Source organism: Dasypus novemcinctus, chromosome 6 (assembly GCF_030445035.2).
Source record: "Dasypus novemcinctus isolate mDasNov1 chromosome 6, mDasNov1.1.hap2, whole genome shotgun sequence".
Lineage (NCBI taxonomy): Eukaryota > Metazoa > Chordata > Mammalia > Cingulata > Dasypodidae > Dasypus > Dasypus novemcinctus.
In genome coordinates this window covers 101,965,947-101,986,044 of record NC_080678.1, presented here as the reverse complement: position 1 = coordinate 101,986,044, position 20,098 = coordinate 101,965,947, and the positions used below count along the sequence as shown (strand labels likewise).

Genomic DNA, 20,098 nt, shown 5'->3' with positions numbered 1-20,098 from the left:
GTCTCTTACATCACCATGGGGTTGCACACGTCCAGGTTCCACAGGCAGGCTGCAAATCATGGCTCTGATGAACGTCCAATGAAGGTCCTTGATGAGTTTCTGGGAGATGTTGGCTGTCCAAAGATGAGATGGGAAATTCTCTCTGAGTGCTGAATCACTTCCCCTTTTAAGGCATTCAACTGATTGGATAAAGTATCACTCATTGCTGACAGAAATCTCCCTGACTGATGTATATGTAATCAGCTATCTATGCAGTAAAGTCAGTGGTGACTAAAGTCCATAAATGCCCTTTTACTACAGTTAGCCCAGTGCTTGCTTGACCAAACAACTGGGTACGATTACCTGGCTGAGTTGACACATTAGTCTAACCATCACAGATACCGACCAAATATAAAGATGCTTTGATCTTTACCAGAACCCCCTTCTGCTGAGTGGGCCCAGACTGAACTTAGCATGTGTGCTGGTGTCTCAGGATTTCCCAAACTGACCTTGACCTCCAGCCAGACTTTTGGAAACTGATGTTTCCTCTGCCCACCGTACCTACAGCCAACTACTCCTAGAATCTATGACATGTTTCCATAGCTGTGCCACCTCCACTGCCAGCACTGCAGGTCTCATGGTTTCTAGTCTTCATTACAAAAACTGAATTCTTGGCAGTCTTTCCTTACATCCTGAACTCCCATCGTTGTTCTGAATGTCTGATCTGGTTTTGGGGTTACCCCCTAGTTAATTACACTCTCTTTTTCTAGCTCATTTTTTTTGAGGTGGAGGGAAGATTCTTTAATACTTCCTATTTTACCATTTTGCTCCTAATAGCTCTCATTTGGCTTCTTAAAAGAGGGGAGGAAGCACAGGTACCTCTAGGTATCCTTGGAGAGCAGGGGACAGGGTGAGGAACTCAAGTTGCCTATGGTCCAGATCAGACCCTAGGATTGATGATGCTCTACACGGTCCCTTCCTCAAACTCAGTCTATACATTTGCCAGTCCACGATGCTACTGGATTATGAAAATGGAGTGTATGCTGAGCTTGCCAAAGAAATCGCTCTTGTATACACATTGCATATCCTCAAGCTGGCATGTGGCCAGAGGTATGTGCAGAAGTCTTATCAGGACCACAGTGGACTTCTTAACTCCAGGGAACTAATGTGCCCTATTTCCTGAGCCCGGCGTGCATTCACATGGGGGTTGGAGAAGATGATGGGGAGGATATAGGTTGGTGGAGAATATGGTAATTGGCCATATTCCAAACCCATATTGAAAGCAGAGGCCATGAAATTTTTGACAGTTTGAGTGGGAAGGTGAGTTGTGGCCTGGACTGGGGTAAGTGTAAGGAGGAAGTTAATGCCCCTGACTGAATGTCTGACAACACTGTGGGTAAATGGCATTACCCTTACTTTGTAGAGAATGAGAGGAGGAGGCTCACAGACTGAAAGTGATCTGTTGACACTTCTAGAAGGAAGACATGGAGACAGAATAGAAACTCTGGAGTATGCAACTCCAGGACCCAGTCCTAAACCAATGGCTGGGGTCCCTGGGAGCTGCTGATGTGGTCTTGGAGGCAAAAATAATCTGTTAGGGAAGTAGCTGTGGCTCAATCAGTTGGGCTCCCGTCTACCATATGGTGGTAGGCTTGTGAAGGCAGGCTCGCCTGCACACCGTGGAGAGCCAACCCAGCAAGGTGATGCAAGTAAAAGGGAGACAAGTAAAATCATAGAGGAGTGTGCAGCAAATGGACACAGAGAGCAGACAAAAAGCAAGCCACAAAGGGGGGGGGCAATAAATAAAAATAAATATACAGACATACAGAAGAAAGCACAGTGTATGGACACAGAAAGCAGACAACAAACAAGCTGCAAGGGGTGGGGGGAATTAAAAAAAAATCTGTTAGCTGTGTGGAGGGTCTCTGGATATCACTCCCGTTCAGGGACACCCAGGATTTGGGGACCAGGTGTTTACACTGGATGGACTTGGAAAATATGGGTGAGCTCCTACTGTGTGCGCACTTCCTTGACCGGGGCACCTCTGAGTGCTAGGGAAGGGACTCCGTGCTGAGGGCAAAGCCTGTGCAGAGATCCAGAGAAAGCAGATGTCAGGTGGTCTAGGAGCTTAAGGAAGGAAGGGGAGAAAGGAAGAGGAAGAGGAGAGGACAGGCCAGATGGCAGGGACCTGGGGCCATGAATAAGGTTTGGTCTTCATCTCAAGGGCATTTGGGGGTCATTGAAAGGAGGCCTTCATCAGAGGTGTGATGGGTCAGACTTGTGTTTTCAAAAGAGCCTTTGGCATCCATGGAGAGAATGGATATGAAGGAGGAAGGATGGAAGCAAGGACTGAAGTGCAAAGGAGAAGTTAGCCCAGACTTCTGCTCCCATGGCTCTGCCCCTGCAGTCATTTTTTTCTTGATTTTGCCCCATCTCTGACCCTTTGTGCCAAGGCTGGCAGTGCCTATACTCAAAAAATTCTCAAAATTCTTGTCAGTTTTGCATGCAGTTCAAGAGTGCCCATGCTACCAGACAAAAGGATTTCCCACAGATCCTTCCTGAATAAACGCATTTCCAAGCCTGACTTCCTCTGAAGTGGCTGGTTGGATCCATGAGTCTTACACCTCATCTTTGCAAATTTCAGTTCAACCAAAGCCTCCTGTGGGACCGTGTTCTTGGGAGCTGCCTTCCTCCAATCTTGGGGAGGTCCCTAATAGAGCTGTTTCCTTGCGTAATCAGAATATAGTGTCTTGATTGGCTTAGAACTTTCCAAAGCATCAATAGCTGGTTCCGTTTAGACTTGTTTTCCCTCCCTCAATTTGCTAAAAATAGCAAGGAGATACCAGGCAGCATTTTCCACACTTACCTTGGAAATTTCCAAGCTAAACATCCAAGAGCTCACTTACAAGTTTTGTCTTCCATCCAGCTTAGCTACACAATTTCACCAAGTTCATTGCTACATAATAAGGATTTGCCTTTCTTCCAATTTCCAAGAACACATTCATCATTTCCTCCTTAGGCCTCACCAGAGGCACTTTTGATGTCCCTATTTCTACAAACATTATGTTCATTGCAATACAAGTATTCTCTAAGTTGATAAGAAGCATTCTCTACACCTTTCTGTTATTTCTGAACCCTCACCAGAAACATTTGTTTGCCAATTTCTCTTTTTTTTATTAGAACAGTTGTAGGCTTACAGAAAATTCATGCAAGAAAAAGAATTCAAATATACCACCCTATTATTAATACCTTACATTAGTGTTTTACATTGGTTACAATTCATGAAAGGACATTTTATAATTGTATTATTAACTGTAGTCCATAGTTTACAATTTGGTTCTCTGCCTGAGTTGTACAGTCCTAAGTTTTCTTTAAAAAATTTAATCTAGTAACATATTTACAACCTGACATTTCCCCTTTAACCACATTCATAATGTAATTCAGGGCTATGAATCAGTGTTGCTAATTACATTCACAATGCAGTGCAACCATCGCCACCATTCCTTACCAAAACTTTAGGATCAAACCAAATAGAAATCGTATACAAATTACTTTTAATATACAAGTTTCTACCACTCTTCTCTTCAAAGTAATCTAGGCTTTTTTTTTTTAATCAAGTGCTTCACAGTCTTCCAACCCTCACCCATTATCCAATTCTAAAGCCACTTCCATATGTTTAGATAATTTTAAAAGCAGCACCCCACTCCCAGTACCAAAATCTGTCTTGGTTTGCTGACGCTGTTGAGGCACACAATGAGTTAGCTTAGAACAGCCTTTTATTGGCTCACAGGTTTCGAAGTCCCACACTAAGGCCCGATCAAGGACATGCGCTTCCCACAGTGTCCAGTATTTGCTGATGGTGTGCTGCAGTCCCTGAGGGTCCCTGACTGACTTTCTGCTCTGGAGGCTGTGAGTTAGGGCCCCACACTGCCATTCCTCCTCAGTCTCCAGCCCCACCTCCATCAGGCTGGATGGCAACACCTGGAGGAACGAGCCCGGTGCCTCGACCCTGTGAAGAAGGAAGGAATGTTCCTTCTCAGTTGCAGGTTTATCTTTCCAGGTTTCGACCAGAATGAGGCAGGCCCACTCTCAATTCTTTTCACAGAAAAGGAAAGGCTCAGGTTGAGTGAGGAAGCCCTCGCCTGTGTCTCTGCTGGGTTGGCTGTTCCTGTCCTTAGCCGTTGGCCAAGATCCCTGCAGCTGGGATAGCCTCTGCCGTTTCAGGGCCCACGCTGAAGCCCCCTGGTGGGGGGATAGCCCCACAGGCAAGGGAGGTGGGAAGAGATGTCCAGGGCTGCCCCCACCCCCCTCCACTCTCTGTAGCACCCACAGTACCCACTCACACCCTTTGTCTGCTCACGATGTGGCTCTTTTCTGGCAGCACCCAGGCCTCAGAGCACATGCCAGGCATCCCGACCTGGGTTCCAGGCCAGGCTCTGTGGAACGTGAGCCAGGCCCACCCCTCTCCATGCTTGGGGATCTCGAGGTCAGGATGTAAAATCAATCGGTTCTTTCTTAACCAGCTCTCTGTGCAGCCTCCCCACAAGTGCTTTGGATTTGGACTGTCCTGTCGCTTCTTCATCTCTGGGGTTTGCAGCCAAATTTGGGGGGGATTTAACTGAAGGAAAGCCAAAGGATTTCAGCTGGTTAATTCTTTCTTGGGCCTGGAGTAGATGGTTGAGGAGCGGCTTCTGATAGGCTGATGACAGATCTAGAACCTGTCCTAAATTCTCTTCCAAAAGGGGAGAGGTCCTGCCTGTCCTGCTCCTCTCCTGGGCATCTCCGAGTGTCCATTCATCTCCCTTTGGCCTGTGACATGCACTTGGTCCATCTTTTCTTTGAGACTTCACACAGCTTGCCTCAGGGGGCTGCAGCCTGGACCCTCCAGTTCACACCAGGCCTGAGCCAGTGTCACAGCAGAGATCTAGCCAACGGCCTGAGGCAGTGAGCCTGGAGTCTTCCAACAAAATTCTTTCAACCCATGAAATAGGCTGCCGCACAGCTTCCCTACAGCCTTGGCTGTGACTTGTACCCTCTTCCTCAGCATCCTTGAGATCCTGGTGTACTGCCAGATTAAGTCAGTTTCCAGGAACTGACCTTAGGAAGGCAGCAGATGCACAAGGATGAACAGAGACAGGCAAGGCAGCAGTTAATCTGTGCTCTCCCTTTCAGAGGGCCATCCAGGTTCTCTTGTTTTCACCTTCTCAGGACCCCTCACAAGGCCACAAGGAGGCACCTGTGGCTGATGTGCATGTGTGAAATAAAGGGCATTCCAGGGTAAAGGCTGGATGGGATGCCTGGTCCCACCTGCAGCCTCCTGTCCTTTCCTCTGGCACTCCTGCCATCCACCACTTCCTGCTGGGAGTTGTCATCTCACTGCCCAAGAAGCATCAGCCTGCTCCAGACACTCCTAGTAGCCAAATGTTGGGGCCTATCCCCAAGATGCTTGAGACCTAGCAGCTCACTGGATGCCCTTGCAGGCCAATGGCCCCATGTGGCTTTTGTGGTCTGACCTCAGTATATTCAGGCAGTGGGAAGATCAGGAGGAAGGTACAAGCTTGATGCTGAAACATATTTTTTCCACCCTCTCTTGTTTGCTGCTTGGTTTCAGGATTCACAGCTCACAGAGTGGTTAGTGACCTCACAGGTCATCAGGCTCAATCTCCACCTGGGGATAGAACTGCACTGGTAATCTACCTCCACTCACACATGTCCAGTGCCCAGGGACACATTCTTTACGGAGACACTGTGAAGATAACTCTGAATTTTAGGTCACGTTTCCTTGCATGGACCAACATTTTCATACCCTGCAGGAATGGCCCCATCGAAACTGAAAATTAACCTCCCATCTCCTGACCTCCAGTCCTACCTTCCAGAAGCAGCCACTTACAAAACCTCTTCTTTTGTGAGCATGTTGCACATTATTCTGATAACATGGTTGTACTGGCTGCAGTTTCCTATTAAATTTTACATATTATCTCTTGACCTCTTCCATTTTCCTAACAGAGTTAAATAATTTCAGACTAAGTATTTATTGCTTACTTTGCCATTACAATATAAATATTGTTTATAGCTGAGCTATTTATTATGGTGTTTAGTTTTTAATGATTTGATATGTTTATTTTTTATCTTGTTACTTCAGGGATCTTTTAGTTTCCCATGCTTTCTGATTATGTAGAAGCTTCCCTCTTATATAACTAGCTTCCCAATTTTTTCATAGATATTCTCTTAATTCTCTGAGACTATGAATTGCAGAATTTTTACATTTTATCCCGCTCACTAATTCTTCTGATTTTTTCTGGTTGTTGCTGTAGGTACTGATATTTTGGTCACAAATTTTAAGAGCTGAGGTGTTCCTCGAGTGTCTGACCATCTTTGTCCATTCTCATTTAAAAGGGGGGCACAAAAACACTATTGCAGCTCATTGTGCCAGAAGCTTTTTGCTATTCCACACTGTGTCCTTCTCCAGTCTTTGGGTATCCTGTGACTCATTCTACTGGCCATAAGCCCTTGCTTTCTTTCTGTATCCTAGACCCTCCTTCAAAATCATCTCAAACTGGGAACTTTCCTAGATGGTGTGTGTGAGTTGATGACTCTTGCTTCCTAAAAATATTCTTGTAATTGTAATTCTTTGGAAGGCCCTTTTCAGTCAGGGCAAGAAGAGAAGAGTAGAGAGAAGTGTTAGCATTAGCTAGGAAAAGGAGGGGCCTTGTACTTTTTCCTGTGGGCTGCCAAGGGTAAAGTCTGTACCGTGGGTGCCTTTTCAGAAGCTAGAGCTTTGCAGTCCAGAAGTTGTCCAATGCTAGAGAAGACTCAGAGTGCCTGCACCTCCTGCAAAGGGCAGAGCAGGTGCTTTGTGATTGGAGATGGGTTCTTATCCATGCTATCCCCAGAAAGTGTGGCCAACGACTTGACCTGCCTGACCCTCAGTTATCCCATCTGTGAAATGATAGTAACACTGGGTCATCAGGTTGTCCTGGAATTGGAAGTCATGCATAAAAAGTGCCTGGGATATAAATACCCCATAAATGATAGTCCTGATATCTTTAGAACCATCTGTCCTTAGTTTCCTCATTGTCTGCTGGCAGTTTTATTTATTTACATTTTTTTTAAAAAAAGATAAATAGATCACACAACTCTTACATTAAAAAATGCAAGTTCCCATATACCACACTCCCCACCCCCACCCCCGCTCCTCCCACATCAACATCCTCTTTTATCAGTAAGGCACATTCATTCCATTTGGTGAATACAACCTGGAGCACTGCCCTGCTGACCGTTTTAGACACAGCCTAGAGGAGGCAGTAAAGAAGGAGGGGAGGAGAAGGTTGCTCTTGGGTGTATAGCAATGTCTGTAAACAGGACATTGAGAATTGTTTTAGTTTCCTCATTGCTAAAGCAAATACCATAGAGTGGGTTGGATTAAACAAAAAGCCAGCTAACAGGGAGGTGAAGAAGGTCAACCACCACACCAGGGAGCCAAGAGTGCCTACAACTGCAAACAGGAGAACTGTATCCATCATCCAAGTGGAAGCTAAGCCCCCTCTTGATACAGAGGTGGAGTGGACATAACCATCCCAGAGTCCACAGGATGGAGGAGTGGAGTATGGATTAGAGCGGACTTGCTGATGCTCTATTCTGGAATTGTGATTAGTGATGGAAGTAAATGTGGCATTGAGGTGGAGAAAGTGGCCATGGTGGCTGCTGGGGGTGGGGAGTGGGAAGAAGAGATGTGATGTGGGGGCATTTTCAGGACTTGGAACTGTCCTGGGTGATACTGTGGGGACAGTTACTGGACATTGTATGTCCTCCCATGGCCCACTGGGTGGACTGGGGGTGAGTATGAACTTAAATGTGGACCTTTGACCATGTGGTGCAGTAGTGCTCAGAGATGTGTTCACCGAGTGCAGTGAGTGTCCCATGATATTGGAGGAGGTTGTTGTTGTAGGAGTGGGGTACGGGGGTGGGGGGTATATGGGGACCTCATATTTTTTAATGTAACATTGAAAAATAAAGACAAAAATTTATTGGCTCATGGTTTTGACGCTGAGAGAGGTCCAAGCCAAGATGATGCTTTCTTCCCAAAGACTGGCCTCCCAGGGCAGGCTGTTTAGGTCTTTGGTCCTGAGCCCCTATGTCATGATGCAATGCACTTGGCAGCCTCTCCTGGTCTCCACATTCTCTTCTAGGCTCTGTTGACTTTTACCTTCTAGCTGCTCTCTTTGTGGCTTTTTCTCTGTGACCTTACCTATAAGGTCTTCAGTAACAGGATTAGGACCCATTCTGGACCACATACTATCTGAGGCAACCTCATCAAAGTCCTTATCCTCAAGGGTTCATACCCAGAGTAATGGATTTAGTTTCAGAACATGTTTTTTATGGGATACAAAGCTCCAAACTGCCCAAAGGTACATTAATTGCTGGAAGGGAAAGGAAGGGCCTCCCTGTGGGTTGGTCCCTCTGATGCATGTAATAGGGGGGACTTGAGTGGTCACAGATCCAGGGAGAGAGCCAGCAGGGAATAAGGAGGCCTGGGGTCAGGCTTGCCCCCATGATTTACCTCTGCAGGCCCTCAGACTGCAGGTCTGAAAGGAACTCAGGCACCTACCATTTCCTTCCATAACCTGAGTCATGCCCAGCTCCACAAAGCTGTACACAGCAGATCTGTGGATGTGCAAAGACCTTGAACCCAGGGGAGATACGTAGATATGAGCAGCTTCCCACCTGGCCAAAAGGGGCTCTGAGCTTGAGCCTCCTCCAAACACCTCACTTCTTCCAGGCACTGAACACAACCTGGAGAAGCTTATCCATTTACTGAGAGGAAGAAAGAGCCTGAAAGTGTGGGAGGGAGGGCCTGTGGCTTTCCCTGCTGGTCAGCACCTGATGGGCTCAGCCAGCCAATCCATCGCCCCCATTCCTGGCCCTCTCAGTCCCTCCAGGGTCCACACCTCCTTCTGCCTGGGGCTGACTTGGCTTCAGCACTGGAAGGTCCTGGTCCAGGAAGCTCCTCTGACCTGGGCAAACAGGCTGGGGGCGCCCCCCTGCCCTGCTCACCAGATGTGCCATGTGGCCTGAGGGCTGCTGCTCTCCAAGGCTGTGTCCGGGAGGGAGGCACCTGTTAGAGAGACTGCTGGAATTGGGGGTAGAAAACTCTGCTTGCCCGACGGGGCACCTCGTCCCCCTGACCCATGCCCTCTTGTCCTCAGGTCGACGTTTGTGGGAAAAAGCTGGAGGAGCATTTACAATGCTGTTGACAACATCATGAATAAATTAAAGAAGTATGGCTTCTCCGAGCTGTGGGCCCCTTGGTCTGTGGGAGCTCGGCCCTGGCCAGGCAGAGCACACATCCCTTGGAGCCTCCAGGGGCCTGCATGTCCATCGGGTGGGAGCCCCGAGCCCAGGGCTCTGAACCAGGGCAGAGGACAGATGGACAGATGCCAGTGGACGCCCCCTGTGGTGGCTGAGGGATGGTGCCAAGGGGGGGAGCTCAGTAAAGTCCATCCATGGCCAGGACAGGGAGGTGGGGACCAGCTCCCCAGAGAGGGCTAATTGTTGGAGGAGGGGTGATGGGGGAGGGGAAATGGGGGAGGGGAAGGAGGGACAGAGCTGCAAGAATATCACAGTAGAAAGGAGATGCCTCAGAGATGCGAGTGCAGGTCTTGATGTCACTGCAGGTGTGTGTAGGTGTGTGCAGGTGTGCACATGTGTGTGCAGGTGTGTGTGTGCATCTTCTGGGGTGTTGGGCTCTAGGGGTGGGCAGAATGCCATCCTGGCACCCGCTCTTGCATGAAGCCTCCAAGTCCTTCACCCAAGTTGTCTGCACTGCCTGGTGGGGAGTGGGCCCAGACATGAGACGTGGTGGGGAGGGGGTGGCTGGGCGGGGGCCCAGCCTGGCTGCCTGGGCGTGCGGCTTCCAGCTGTGAGCGGCCTCTCACAAGTGGGTGCTTCCTCGCAGCCCGAAAATGCGGATTGCCTTCATCACGTTCGACTCTCAGGGCTACGTGTCCATGGACCTCACGTCAGACGAGTAAGACCCCCCGATACCCTCGGCGGACCCGGAGGCCCTGCAGGCAGCGAGGAGCGAGACCCAGCATCAGGCTGGCCCTCACCCAGGACCTGGGTTCCTTGGGGACGCCTGGCACCTGGCACTGTCTCCCCCAATGTTCTCTCCTCACCCCTTCCCCTGTCTCCCTTCTGTCGCAAGCACCCCCTGGCAGCAAGTCCCTTCAACAGAGTCTCTGGAGAGTCTGGGGACCCAGGGGGTCTGGTGGAGACTCGTGCATGTCCTGTGCCAGCCCTGCCTATGCTGTGAGCCCAGCTCTGTGCCTGCTCGTCCCCCTCTAGATTTGGGGGGGCAGGGTCCGAACCAGGCGGGACGATGGGGCAGTCAGGGTGCTGGAGCAAAGGGTCTGGGGAAGCCAGAGTGGGTAAAAAAGAGGAGCCTAAGGGCAGGGTCCCGCAGGCATGGGGCCGGCACAGCTGGGGGCATGCGGTGGCCTGAATGAGGTCACAAAGCCTGGGGATGGGGCTGGCAAAGTGCCTGGTGGCCGCAGGGTCCAGGCACTTGGGGACGCCAGTGCTGGGGCCCCATCCCGAGTGGGGAGCCCAAAGGAGCCTTGGGTACATGTCAGCCTGGGGTTGGCACCTGGGTTGGAGCAGAGCACGCTGCCCGCACCTTGGAGGGAAGCCAGGGCAGCAGGGGAAGGAGGAGGCAGCACCTGAGGGGGGGTGCCGGGGGGGCCAGTCCTCCCCATGGTGCTCCAGGAGGAGCTGCAAGGGCTGATGCTCTGGGCAGGGGTGAGAGGGTGGAGGGAGAGTGGGTGTCATGTGGGTTTGGAGGTGGGAGGAAGCAAGTCTTGGAAGGCCCCTGGGTGGGGCCGTGGTGTCCAGGGGGAGCTTGCCTGGGGCAGGAAGGCCCCCCCAGGCAGGAGGCTATGGGAGCTGTGCAGGAGGGACACGTGCAGGGAGCCCCAAGTCCTCAAGCAGCAGCCCTGGGGGCGCGTGGCCTGCAGCAGAGCTGGGGCGGCCTGGGACTGGTGCTCCTACATGTGCTCCCTGTCGGAGCTGAGGAGGGATGGGGCAGAGGGGTGGGGTAGGGCCTGAAGGGTCGCTGGACTTGGGACCAGAGGGAGCCCGACCCCCTGGGGGGTGTGGAGAGCGTGTGGCCGCGGGCGGCAGGTGCAGGATCCTGGTGGATCTGCTGTGGGGGCAGAGGCCAGAGCACAGGGACTGGGTGGCCCCAGCTGGGCTGTCAGGAGAGTGAGACCAGGGAGGGGGGTCCTAGGGCAAGAGGCACCTGCAGGAGGAGGGGCTTGCCCAGGGAGGGGGAGCCTGCACACCAGCCTCCAGTGGTCTCACCCCACCTCCTGGGCTGGGCGGGCCTGTGAGGCCACCCCCACTGCCCCCCTCTGCCCACAGGCCACCCTCCTTCCAGCTTTCGGCCTTTCTCCCCCAGCAGCCCAGGAACGCTCTTAGGCCTATTTGCTGCTTCCTCTAGCACTGACACAAGCATCTAGTGGCACTGAGCTCCCCCCCAAGGGGGCTGCTGAACAGGGGAGGGGGTGGGCAGTGGAGAAGCAGGATGAGCTTTCCCAAACAGCCTCCAGTGGACTGCCTGCTGGGGGTCCCCCAGGAGTTCCACAGAAACACTGGTCCCTCGTGAGTGCTGCCTCGCAGCTGCACATGCAGGGATGCCCCCGCTGTGGAGTGGACGGTCAGAGGCAGGGTCCCTGGGGCTGGGGGCTGGGTGCTGTGGGTCAGGGATGCACCCAGCAAGCCAGGCCGAGCCCATGGGGACAGCGGAGTCCTGTCTGCATGTGAGATGCACCCGCGTCCTTGCATGTCCATGCAGAGCCACTGTGGGAGGGCCACGCCCACCTCACTGCCTTCTCCATGTTGCGTTTCAGAGAATATCTTCAACAAGGTCTTCGGAGACTCATGCGTGAGCGTAATCTGGTGTCATCTTCCTACGTGAATGAAGGACTAGAGAAGGTACAGCTGCTGGAGCCTGGGGAGTTCATCCCTCTGTATCACGTTCTTGGAGTGCTCCTTGTTAATCTAACCCCCTTGTCCAACATTTCCTTCTTTTGTTGCAGGCAAATATGATGATGAGAAAATCCAGCTCTCAAGGTAAGCCCCCTCCTGCCCTCCATGTTCTCAGGGGTCGAGGGCAAAGCCGGGCTTGGGCATCAGCGCGTTCAGGTTCCCATCCCTCCCCCACGTTCTAGCTCTGAGCCGGAGGAAGTTCCTTATGGTCTCTGAGTTAGAATCTTCCTCTGTACAAGGAGGCTAAGATAATACCCACCTTGCCTATATGAGAACTAAGGTATCTGCCTGCACCTTTGGTTTTGAGAGGCTGCAGGTGCGTCCGGGTAAGTTCATTTCCCTCTCTGACATGCAGTTGTGAAAAGAAAAGGAAGCAGACGAGGGCCCCATGCAGACATAGGGTTTGATTTATGGAACGTCTTCTCGATTGCCACCCTTTGTTGCCTGCTGCACCCTCTGAGCTGCACTGTGCCTTTTGGCTCTTCTTCCTTCCACCCTGTGCCTCCCTCCCTGATGGTGTTGGGTGCTGTCCTCAGACCAGGACTGAAGTCCTTCCAGGCTTCTCAGGGGGCTGCACTGGGGTTTGCAGAGCCCTTGGCTGGGTGCATGGTCCCCCATCCAGGGCCTTGGCCAGGGTCCCTGGGGCCCAGGACACTGGCAGGAACCCCCAGGCCAGCCCAGCTCAGGGATCCCTTACCCTAAACCTGCAGCCCACCCATTACAGCAGGTCAGCCTGTGGTCTCCCTGCTGTTCTGGAGTCTTGCACCTGTCAGGTGCACGAGCTGGGTTTCCCTTCCTGGCACAGGTGGTACCATCTGGTGGGGGAGGGTGGGGCAGCCAGGCAGGAGGGGCCCTGAGGTGGGCTCGGTCTCCTGTCTGCCATGTGGGTCCTGGGCTCCGGCCCTTCTCTGCTGAAAGCCTGCACAGTAGGGTGGCCGGCACATGCGTCCCGGTGAGATGCCATGCCTTGCCTGCGAGGACTTGGTGTGGGGCACTGGGCCATGTCCCAGCATGGGCAGCCCTGAAGTTCTGCTGCCGTGGCTCCCTGGTGCACCCCAGGTGCTGTTCCCACCTGGCCCCTCTTTGCTTGTCCTCCAGGTAGGAAGGTCACCAGAGTGGTCTATGTTCTGACAGCTGCAAAAATACCTGAAGGGGCAGACTGGCTGGCTGCGGAGGAAGTGAGTCCAATCCATCATTACAGCCATTATGCTGTGCTGATTCTGGGGAATTCTACTCAACGCCTTCTTTCTCTTAGGCTCGAAAGGCTCGGAAGATGGGAGCGATCGTTTTCGCCATTGGTGCAAACGAGTTTGAGCAAAAACAGGTAAGTGAGAACAGGTAATGTGGGGGCCGCCCTTGAGCCTGGTTGGGGGCAGGTGTCAGAGGCTGCTTTCCCCGGGTAGCCGAGGGATGCCATCCTAACCCCCCGCAATTACTTGGGTCTACCCCATCCACTTTAAAGGATGGAGTTGGCGGGCTCGGTTGCACCCCAGCTGAGGGTGGAGGCTGTCCCCCATGAGTTCTGCTGCAGATGAAGGATCTAGTTCCAGGGAAACACTGCCCAGACCCTGATGTGTTGGCCAGGCACTGTCCTATTTGTGGAACCAGCTGCCCCTTCCATGCCCTGGCTGTGCATCCCAACTACCTCCTCTCCCTTGTAGCTGGAAGGAATTGCACATTCCAAGGACCATGTGTTTGGGGTCCCTGATCTGAACTCCCTGTCAAGCATCATTTCCCAGGTGAGTGGGAACTGGACGTGAGAAGCTCAATGGGCGTGAGAAGCTGAAAGTGAGGAGGGGCTTGTTGAGAATCTCCCCACAGCTCATGCCCTGCCCTTCTGCCCACTGTGGATTCTAGGTAATTGAGAAGAGCTGTATCGAAATTAAATATCTGGAGCCTACCAGTGTCTGCATGTGAGGTAAGGGCTGAGGTGTCCCTGGTGTAGACAGAGGTATGTGTGTGCATGTGTATGTGGATATGCATGTGTGTATGTGTGTGAATATATATGGGTGTGAATGTGTGTATGTGTGTGCCTTTCATGAGTGTATATATGTGCATGTGGGTGTTGGCATGTGTTTGTGTGTGTGTGTATGTACATGTGTTGTTGTGGTGGTTGAGGCTGTATAGACCCCAGAAAAGCATGTTCTTAAAGCTATTCCTTTCTTGTGGGTGTGAACCTAATGTATGTAGGGTCTTTCCCTTTTGATAAGGTTACTTCATTTAAGGCATAGCCCAGGGTTGTTCTCTGTCCTATTACTGGAGTTGTTTAAAGTGAATGAAATTCAGAAGAAGAGAGAGACAGCAACAGAAGCAAGATGCTGGAAATAAGGACACCCAGAAGAGAAGAGAGAAATCAGCAGATGCACCATGTGCCATGCAACATACATTGGAGTCCAGGATCATCAGCAGGTGGTCTTCAGGAAGAAGACCTCAGAACTGTAATCTGAAAGCAAATAAATCTCCACTCTAAAAGCCAACCCATTTCTGGTATGTTGCTTTTGGCAGCCTAGCAAACTGGAACAGATTTTGGTAATAAGAAAGTGGGTAGCTGCTATTGCAAATACCAAAAATGTTTAAAATCTGTTAGATGGGACAACCAGCAAAATGGCAACAGAATAAGGAGCTCCTGGAGACAGTTTGTGCTACAGGGCAGGTAGTAATCCCCCAGAGCTGTCTAAAACACCTGTTTGGGGCTTCCAGGAGACCAGACAAATATCCTGCAACATCAGGACCTATTCTGTGTCTATAAATGGAAGTTCCACTTCCAAAAACCAGGAAGAGATGTTTGGGCACCAAATTCAACTACTAATTAGAAAATTCAGCAGGTTCAAATATAATCCTAAGAACTGCTAAAGTTTGAGCCAGTCCAAGTTTCAAAGAGGCCAGTAGCCACCATTTTGACTCCATCCCCCTGGATGAGGTTAAGCCAGGTTGACTGAAAATTACAGTGAAGGTAGGGACCAGCTTCTTTCACCAAGATCATCCTGCAGTCCTAGCCTATGCTTCAGCCCCACCTCTAGCAGAGAGGAAGCTGGCAGGTCCTGCACCAGGCTCTCTGGGTAACTGTGGGTTCATTTGTTTGGCACGGACCAAATAGAAGTCTACCAGGTCATCTGTCATCATTTTGGGCCTGCATGGCATAGATTGCTGTCCACACCTGCAGCTTCATCTCCTCCCCAGGCAGGTTAAAAAAGGGGCGTGGAGCTTCATTAGTCTCTCTGGGCAACTGGAGTCTAGGCCTGTATGACTTGGATTATTATACAAGGCTGTGGCTCTGTCCCTACCCCTGGCAAATGAGAAAACTGGGAGAAGCATCATCAGTCCCTGGGACAATGAGGGTAGCTTGAACCTCCACAGCTTACAGCACCAATGACATCCTTGGCTCGTACTAAATAATGAGCAAGGGAGAAAAGGCAAGAGCCCTAAAGAGAGAAACTGCACCCAGAATAAATACATTTAGTAGCCACATGCCAAGCAGCAACAAAAAATTACAATCCACACCAAGAAACAGGAATATATGGCCCAGTTAAAGGAACAAGACAAGCCTCCACATTACATAAAGGAGTTAAAACATCTAATCATAGATGTTCAAACAAACCTCAATAAATTCAATGAGATGGCTAAGGGGATTAAGGATATTAAAAAAACATTGGATGAGCACAAAGAAGAATTTGAAAGCATACATAGAACAATATCAGATCTTATGGGAATGAAAGGTGCAATAAAAGAAATTAAAAATACACTGGAATTATATAATAGCAGATTTGAAGATGCAGAAGAAAGGATTGGTGAGCTTGAAGAAATGAACTCTGAAAGCAAATACACAAAAGAACAGATGAAGAAAAGAATGGAAAAAATTGAACATGGTCTTGGGGAACTAAATAACAGCTAGAGAAGTGCAAACATTCATGTCATGGGTGTCCCAGAAGGAGAAGAGAAGGAAAGGGGGCATAAGGAATATTTGAAGAAATACTGGTAGGAAATTTCCCAACCCTATTGAAGAATATAGATATCCATGTCCAAGGAGCACAATGTACTCCCAACTGAATAAATCCAAATAGACCAACTGTGAGGCACATACTAATCAGAATGTCAAATGCCAAAGTCGAAGGGAGAATTCTGAGAATAGCAAGAGAAAAACAATGCATAACATGTAAAGGACACCCAATAAGACTAAGTGCCAATTTCATATTAGAAACCACAGAGGCTGGAAGACAGTGGTTTGATATATTTAAGATACTGCAAGAGGAAAAGTTTCCAGCCAAGAATCTTATATCCAACAAAATTGTCTTTCAGAAATGAGGGAAAGTTTAGAACATTCACAGATAAACAGAGACTGAGAGAGTTTGTAACCAAGAGATCAGCTTTGCAGGAAATACTAAAGGGAGTGCAGGAGCCTGAAAAGACAGGAGAGAGAGGCTTAAGAGAGATTCTACAAATGAAGAACATATCAGTAAAAGTAAGTAAAAGTGTAAAAAGAATAGTGAAACCAAAATACAAAAGATAAAACCCAAATATTTAGAAATAAACTAAACCAACAATGTAAAGCATTTTTATTCAGAAACCTGCAACTCATTGTTAAAAGAAAAAAAAAAAAAGACCTAAATAATTGGAAGAACATTCAATGCTCACAGATTGGAAAACTAAATATCATTAAAGATATCAATTCTACTCAAACTGATAAACAGATTCAATGTAAACCTGATAAAAATTCTACCAGCATTTAAAAAATAAATGGAAAACACACTTATCCAATTTATTTGGAAGGGTAAGGGGTCTTTAATAACCAGAAACATCTTAAAAGGAAAAGTGAAGTTGGTGGACTCTCACTTCCAGTCTTTGATTCATATTATCTAGCTACAGTGGTAAAATAGCATGGTCCTGGCATAAAGACAGAAACATAGACCGATGGATCCAGACTGATGGTTCAAAAATAAGACCCTCACATCTATGGTCTAGTGACTTTTGACAAGCCTGTCAAACACCTCCAACTCGAGCAGAACAGTCCATTCAACAAATGGTGCTGAGAGAACTAGATATTCATAGTCAAAAGAAGGAAAGAGGACCCCCCTATATCTCACACTTTCTACAAAAATTAACTCAAAATGGATCAAAAATCTAAATATAAAAGCAGGAGCCATAAAGTTTCTAGAAGAAAATGTAGGAAAATATTTTTAAGACCTGGTGGTAGGTGGTGGAGTCTTAAAGGAGATAAGAGGAGGACTGAGGTATACCTCTGATGTTTAATGTATGTAAAAGTTTTAATTAACCTTACTGTAAAAGTGTGGAACTGTATAGAATTGAAGGTACCACATTATAGTGAGTAACAGCTGGTTTATAAATGGGAATGTGGCTGAAAAGGGTAGTCTATGAATGTAAATGCCAATTGACAGAAAGCTAGAGAATTACTTAGGGACTAAATCACACAGTAAAACCAGAGGTGGGTGGGAATTGTGGTTGATGGTACAGATGCAAGAGTTCTTTGTGAGCTAGAGCAGAAGTACATCACTATTGCAGGTTGGTGGGAATGTGATGAAGCATGGAAAAACAATTGGAGTGACCTATGTGCTGTCATTAACAGCAGTGATGTAATATTCATGCATCTATGTTAAAGATGTACTGTGTTGATACTGTGGGAGTATGGAAAAAGTGTGCCAAATATATGCTATGGACCTAGTAATGATCAATGATATTATCTCATAATCTGTAACAAATGTTCCACCATGATGTGATGTGTTGACAGAGGGATGTTGTATAAGCATTCTGTACATGTACATGATTGTTTTGTAAGTTTGTAACTTCTATCATAAAAATACATTAAAAACATAATAGCAGGGTGGTTTGGGGGGAAAATATACCAAATAAAAGATAAGGACTATGGTTAGGAGTAAGATTTTGAAGATATTCTTTCACAATTTGTAATAGATGTCTCACAACAATGCAAAAATGTTGGTGGTGAGTTGATGTATGAGACCCCTGTATGATGTTATGCATGTTTGCTTTGTAAGTTCACAACTTTTCTATACACATATTATTTATGTGTGTTCATGTATAAATGATATAAACATAAAAAATAATAATAATAGGGTGGGTTAGGGAAAAATAAACCAAATGTAAGATTCTTTGGTTATTAGTAGTATTTTAAGGATTCTCTTTAATCATGAGTAAAAAATGCTCCACAACAATGTAAGGTATTGGTGATAGGATGAGGTATGAGAGCCCTGTATGAGGTTTATATGTTTCTTACACTATTTCTTTATCTATGTTTATGCATGAGTGATATAATTCAATAATGTTAAAAAATACAAAAAAAAAAAAAGCTGTTAAATGGGATAAAAAGTAGAGGTGGGAAGAATTGGGTAGGGCTTGATAGGAATGGCCCAGAGTACTTTGAAGAGATTGTTGGTAGAAACACAGATGCTAAAGGAACTTCTGATGAGGCCTTAGTCAGAGATGATGAGTGTGTCGTTGCAAACTTGAAGAAAGGCGATACTTGTTTTAAAGTGGCAGAGAATTTGGCAAAGTTGAGTCCTGATATCATATGGAAGATGATAGAATTTGGAAATGACAAGCTTGGAAATGTAGCTGAGGAGATTTGAGACTAAATGTAGAAAATGCAGCCTGGCTTCTCCTTGAAGCTCATAGTAAAATGTGAGAGGTAAGGGATAAGTGAGGACTGAACTGATGGGTACAAAGAGAGCAGATATTGATGACTTGGTAAATTCTGAGCTTCTGGAAAGTGAGTCTCCAGAGAATAGTGCCCCATGTGAAAACATCTCTGAACAGGGAGCTGGTCATCAGTGTGCATCAGGACTGGGAATGCAACCATCCAGGGAGGATCTCCAGAACGTCCTTTGTCTTATGGCCTGGACCCCAGTGTTCTACCTGTGAAACCAACAAGTTTTTTGCAAAATCTGTATGAATGGAGCCATTACCGGTTTGGTCTATAAGGAACAGAAATGGGGTAGATTGATGGAAAAATGACTTCAAAGGCACAACCATGGCAGCTGAGGTCTGGACTGTAGACAGTATTCAGCCAAGAGAGCAGACCAGCCCTGCCATGTAGAAGGTGTGAGTACACCCAGGAGCCTGGAGGTCATCCCTGCCATGTGGAGGTGTGAGTACACACAGGAACTTGGAGCTCAGCCCTGCCATGTGGAAGGTGTGAGTACACCGAGAGCTTTGAGATCAGCCCTGCCATGTGGAAGGTGCGAGTATACCCGGGAGCCTGGAGGTCAGCCCTGCCATGTGGAAGGTATGAGTACACCTGGGAGCTTGGAGGTCAGCCCTGCCATGTGGAAGGTGTGAGTATGCCCAGGAGCTTGGAGGTCAGCCCTGCTATGTGGAAGGTGTGAGTACACCTGGGAGCTTGGAGGTCAGCCCTGCTATGTGAAGGTGTGAGTACGCCCAGGAGCTTGGAGGCAGCCACCTTTTGCCTTGTTGTTGTAAGAGTGGCACCACCCCAGATTTCTCAGATGCCTTGGGGATGATGGAGAGGCTGTTTGCCACCCAGATGCTTGACAAGGTGGGGCTGAGAGCTGGCTGTCACCTCAACATTTGATGATGCTGGAGCCTTCACCCTAGTGTTTGGGGCAGGCAGGGACCCTGTCAAACACCTGGAAAGGGTGGAGCTTCTGATGTACTAGGGCCTGAGGTCACACCGTTGTTCCATAATGACTCTCAGACCTGGAAATCTCATGGGTCTGCCCTGAAGGGTTTCGGAATTGTTTGGGACTCATGACCCCTGTTTTCCTTCCAATTTCTCCCTATAGCAGCGGGAATGTTGGCCCTATGACTATCCCTTCTGTGTCTCTTGAAAGCAGGTAACTTGTTCTCTGAGTCCCCAGATCCACAGCCAGAGGAATTGTGCCCCAGGACAGATGACAGCTGTAACTGATTTTGATGAGAAGTTTACTTAATATTGTTACTGAAATGAATTAAGGCTTCTGGGATGTTGTGATGGAATGAATGTATTTCAATATGGCAAGAACATGTCTTTTTGGAGTTCACGGGGTGGAGTGTGATGGTCTGAACCTGCGTAGACCCCAGAAAAGTACGTTCTTAAAGCTGATCC

The 20,098-nt window shown here is 48.5% G+C and overlaps 1 protein-coding gene across 1 annotated transcript in view; it reads left to right on the top strand.

The window, feature by feature from the left end:
• The window catches only part of LOC131278903 (anthrax toxin receptor-like), a 53,442-nt gene that overhangs the window by 8,670 nt on the left and 24,674 nt on the right, over positions 1-20,098 (top strand). Inside the window, exons 2-9 of the mRNA XM_071215566.1 lie at positions 9,186-9,257; positions 9,935-10,006; positions 11,886-11,970; positions 12,075-12,108; positions 13,123-13,202; positions 13,280-13,348; positions 13,686-13,763; positions 13,882-13,937. Of these exons, the coding sequence (XP_071071667.1) occupies positions 9,186-9,257; positions 9,935-10,006; positions 11,886-11,970; positions 12,075-12,108; positions 13,123-13,202; positions 13,280-13,348; positions 13,686-13,763; positions 13,882-13,937 (546 nt within the window). The remainder of the gene's footprint in view (positions 1-9,185; positions 9,258-9,934; positions 10,007-11,885; positions 11,971-12,074; positions 12,109-13,122; positions 13,203-13,279; positions 13,349-13,685; positions 13,764-13,881; positions 13,938-20,098) is intronic.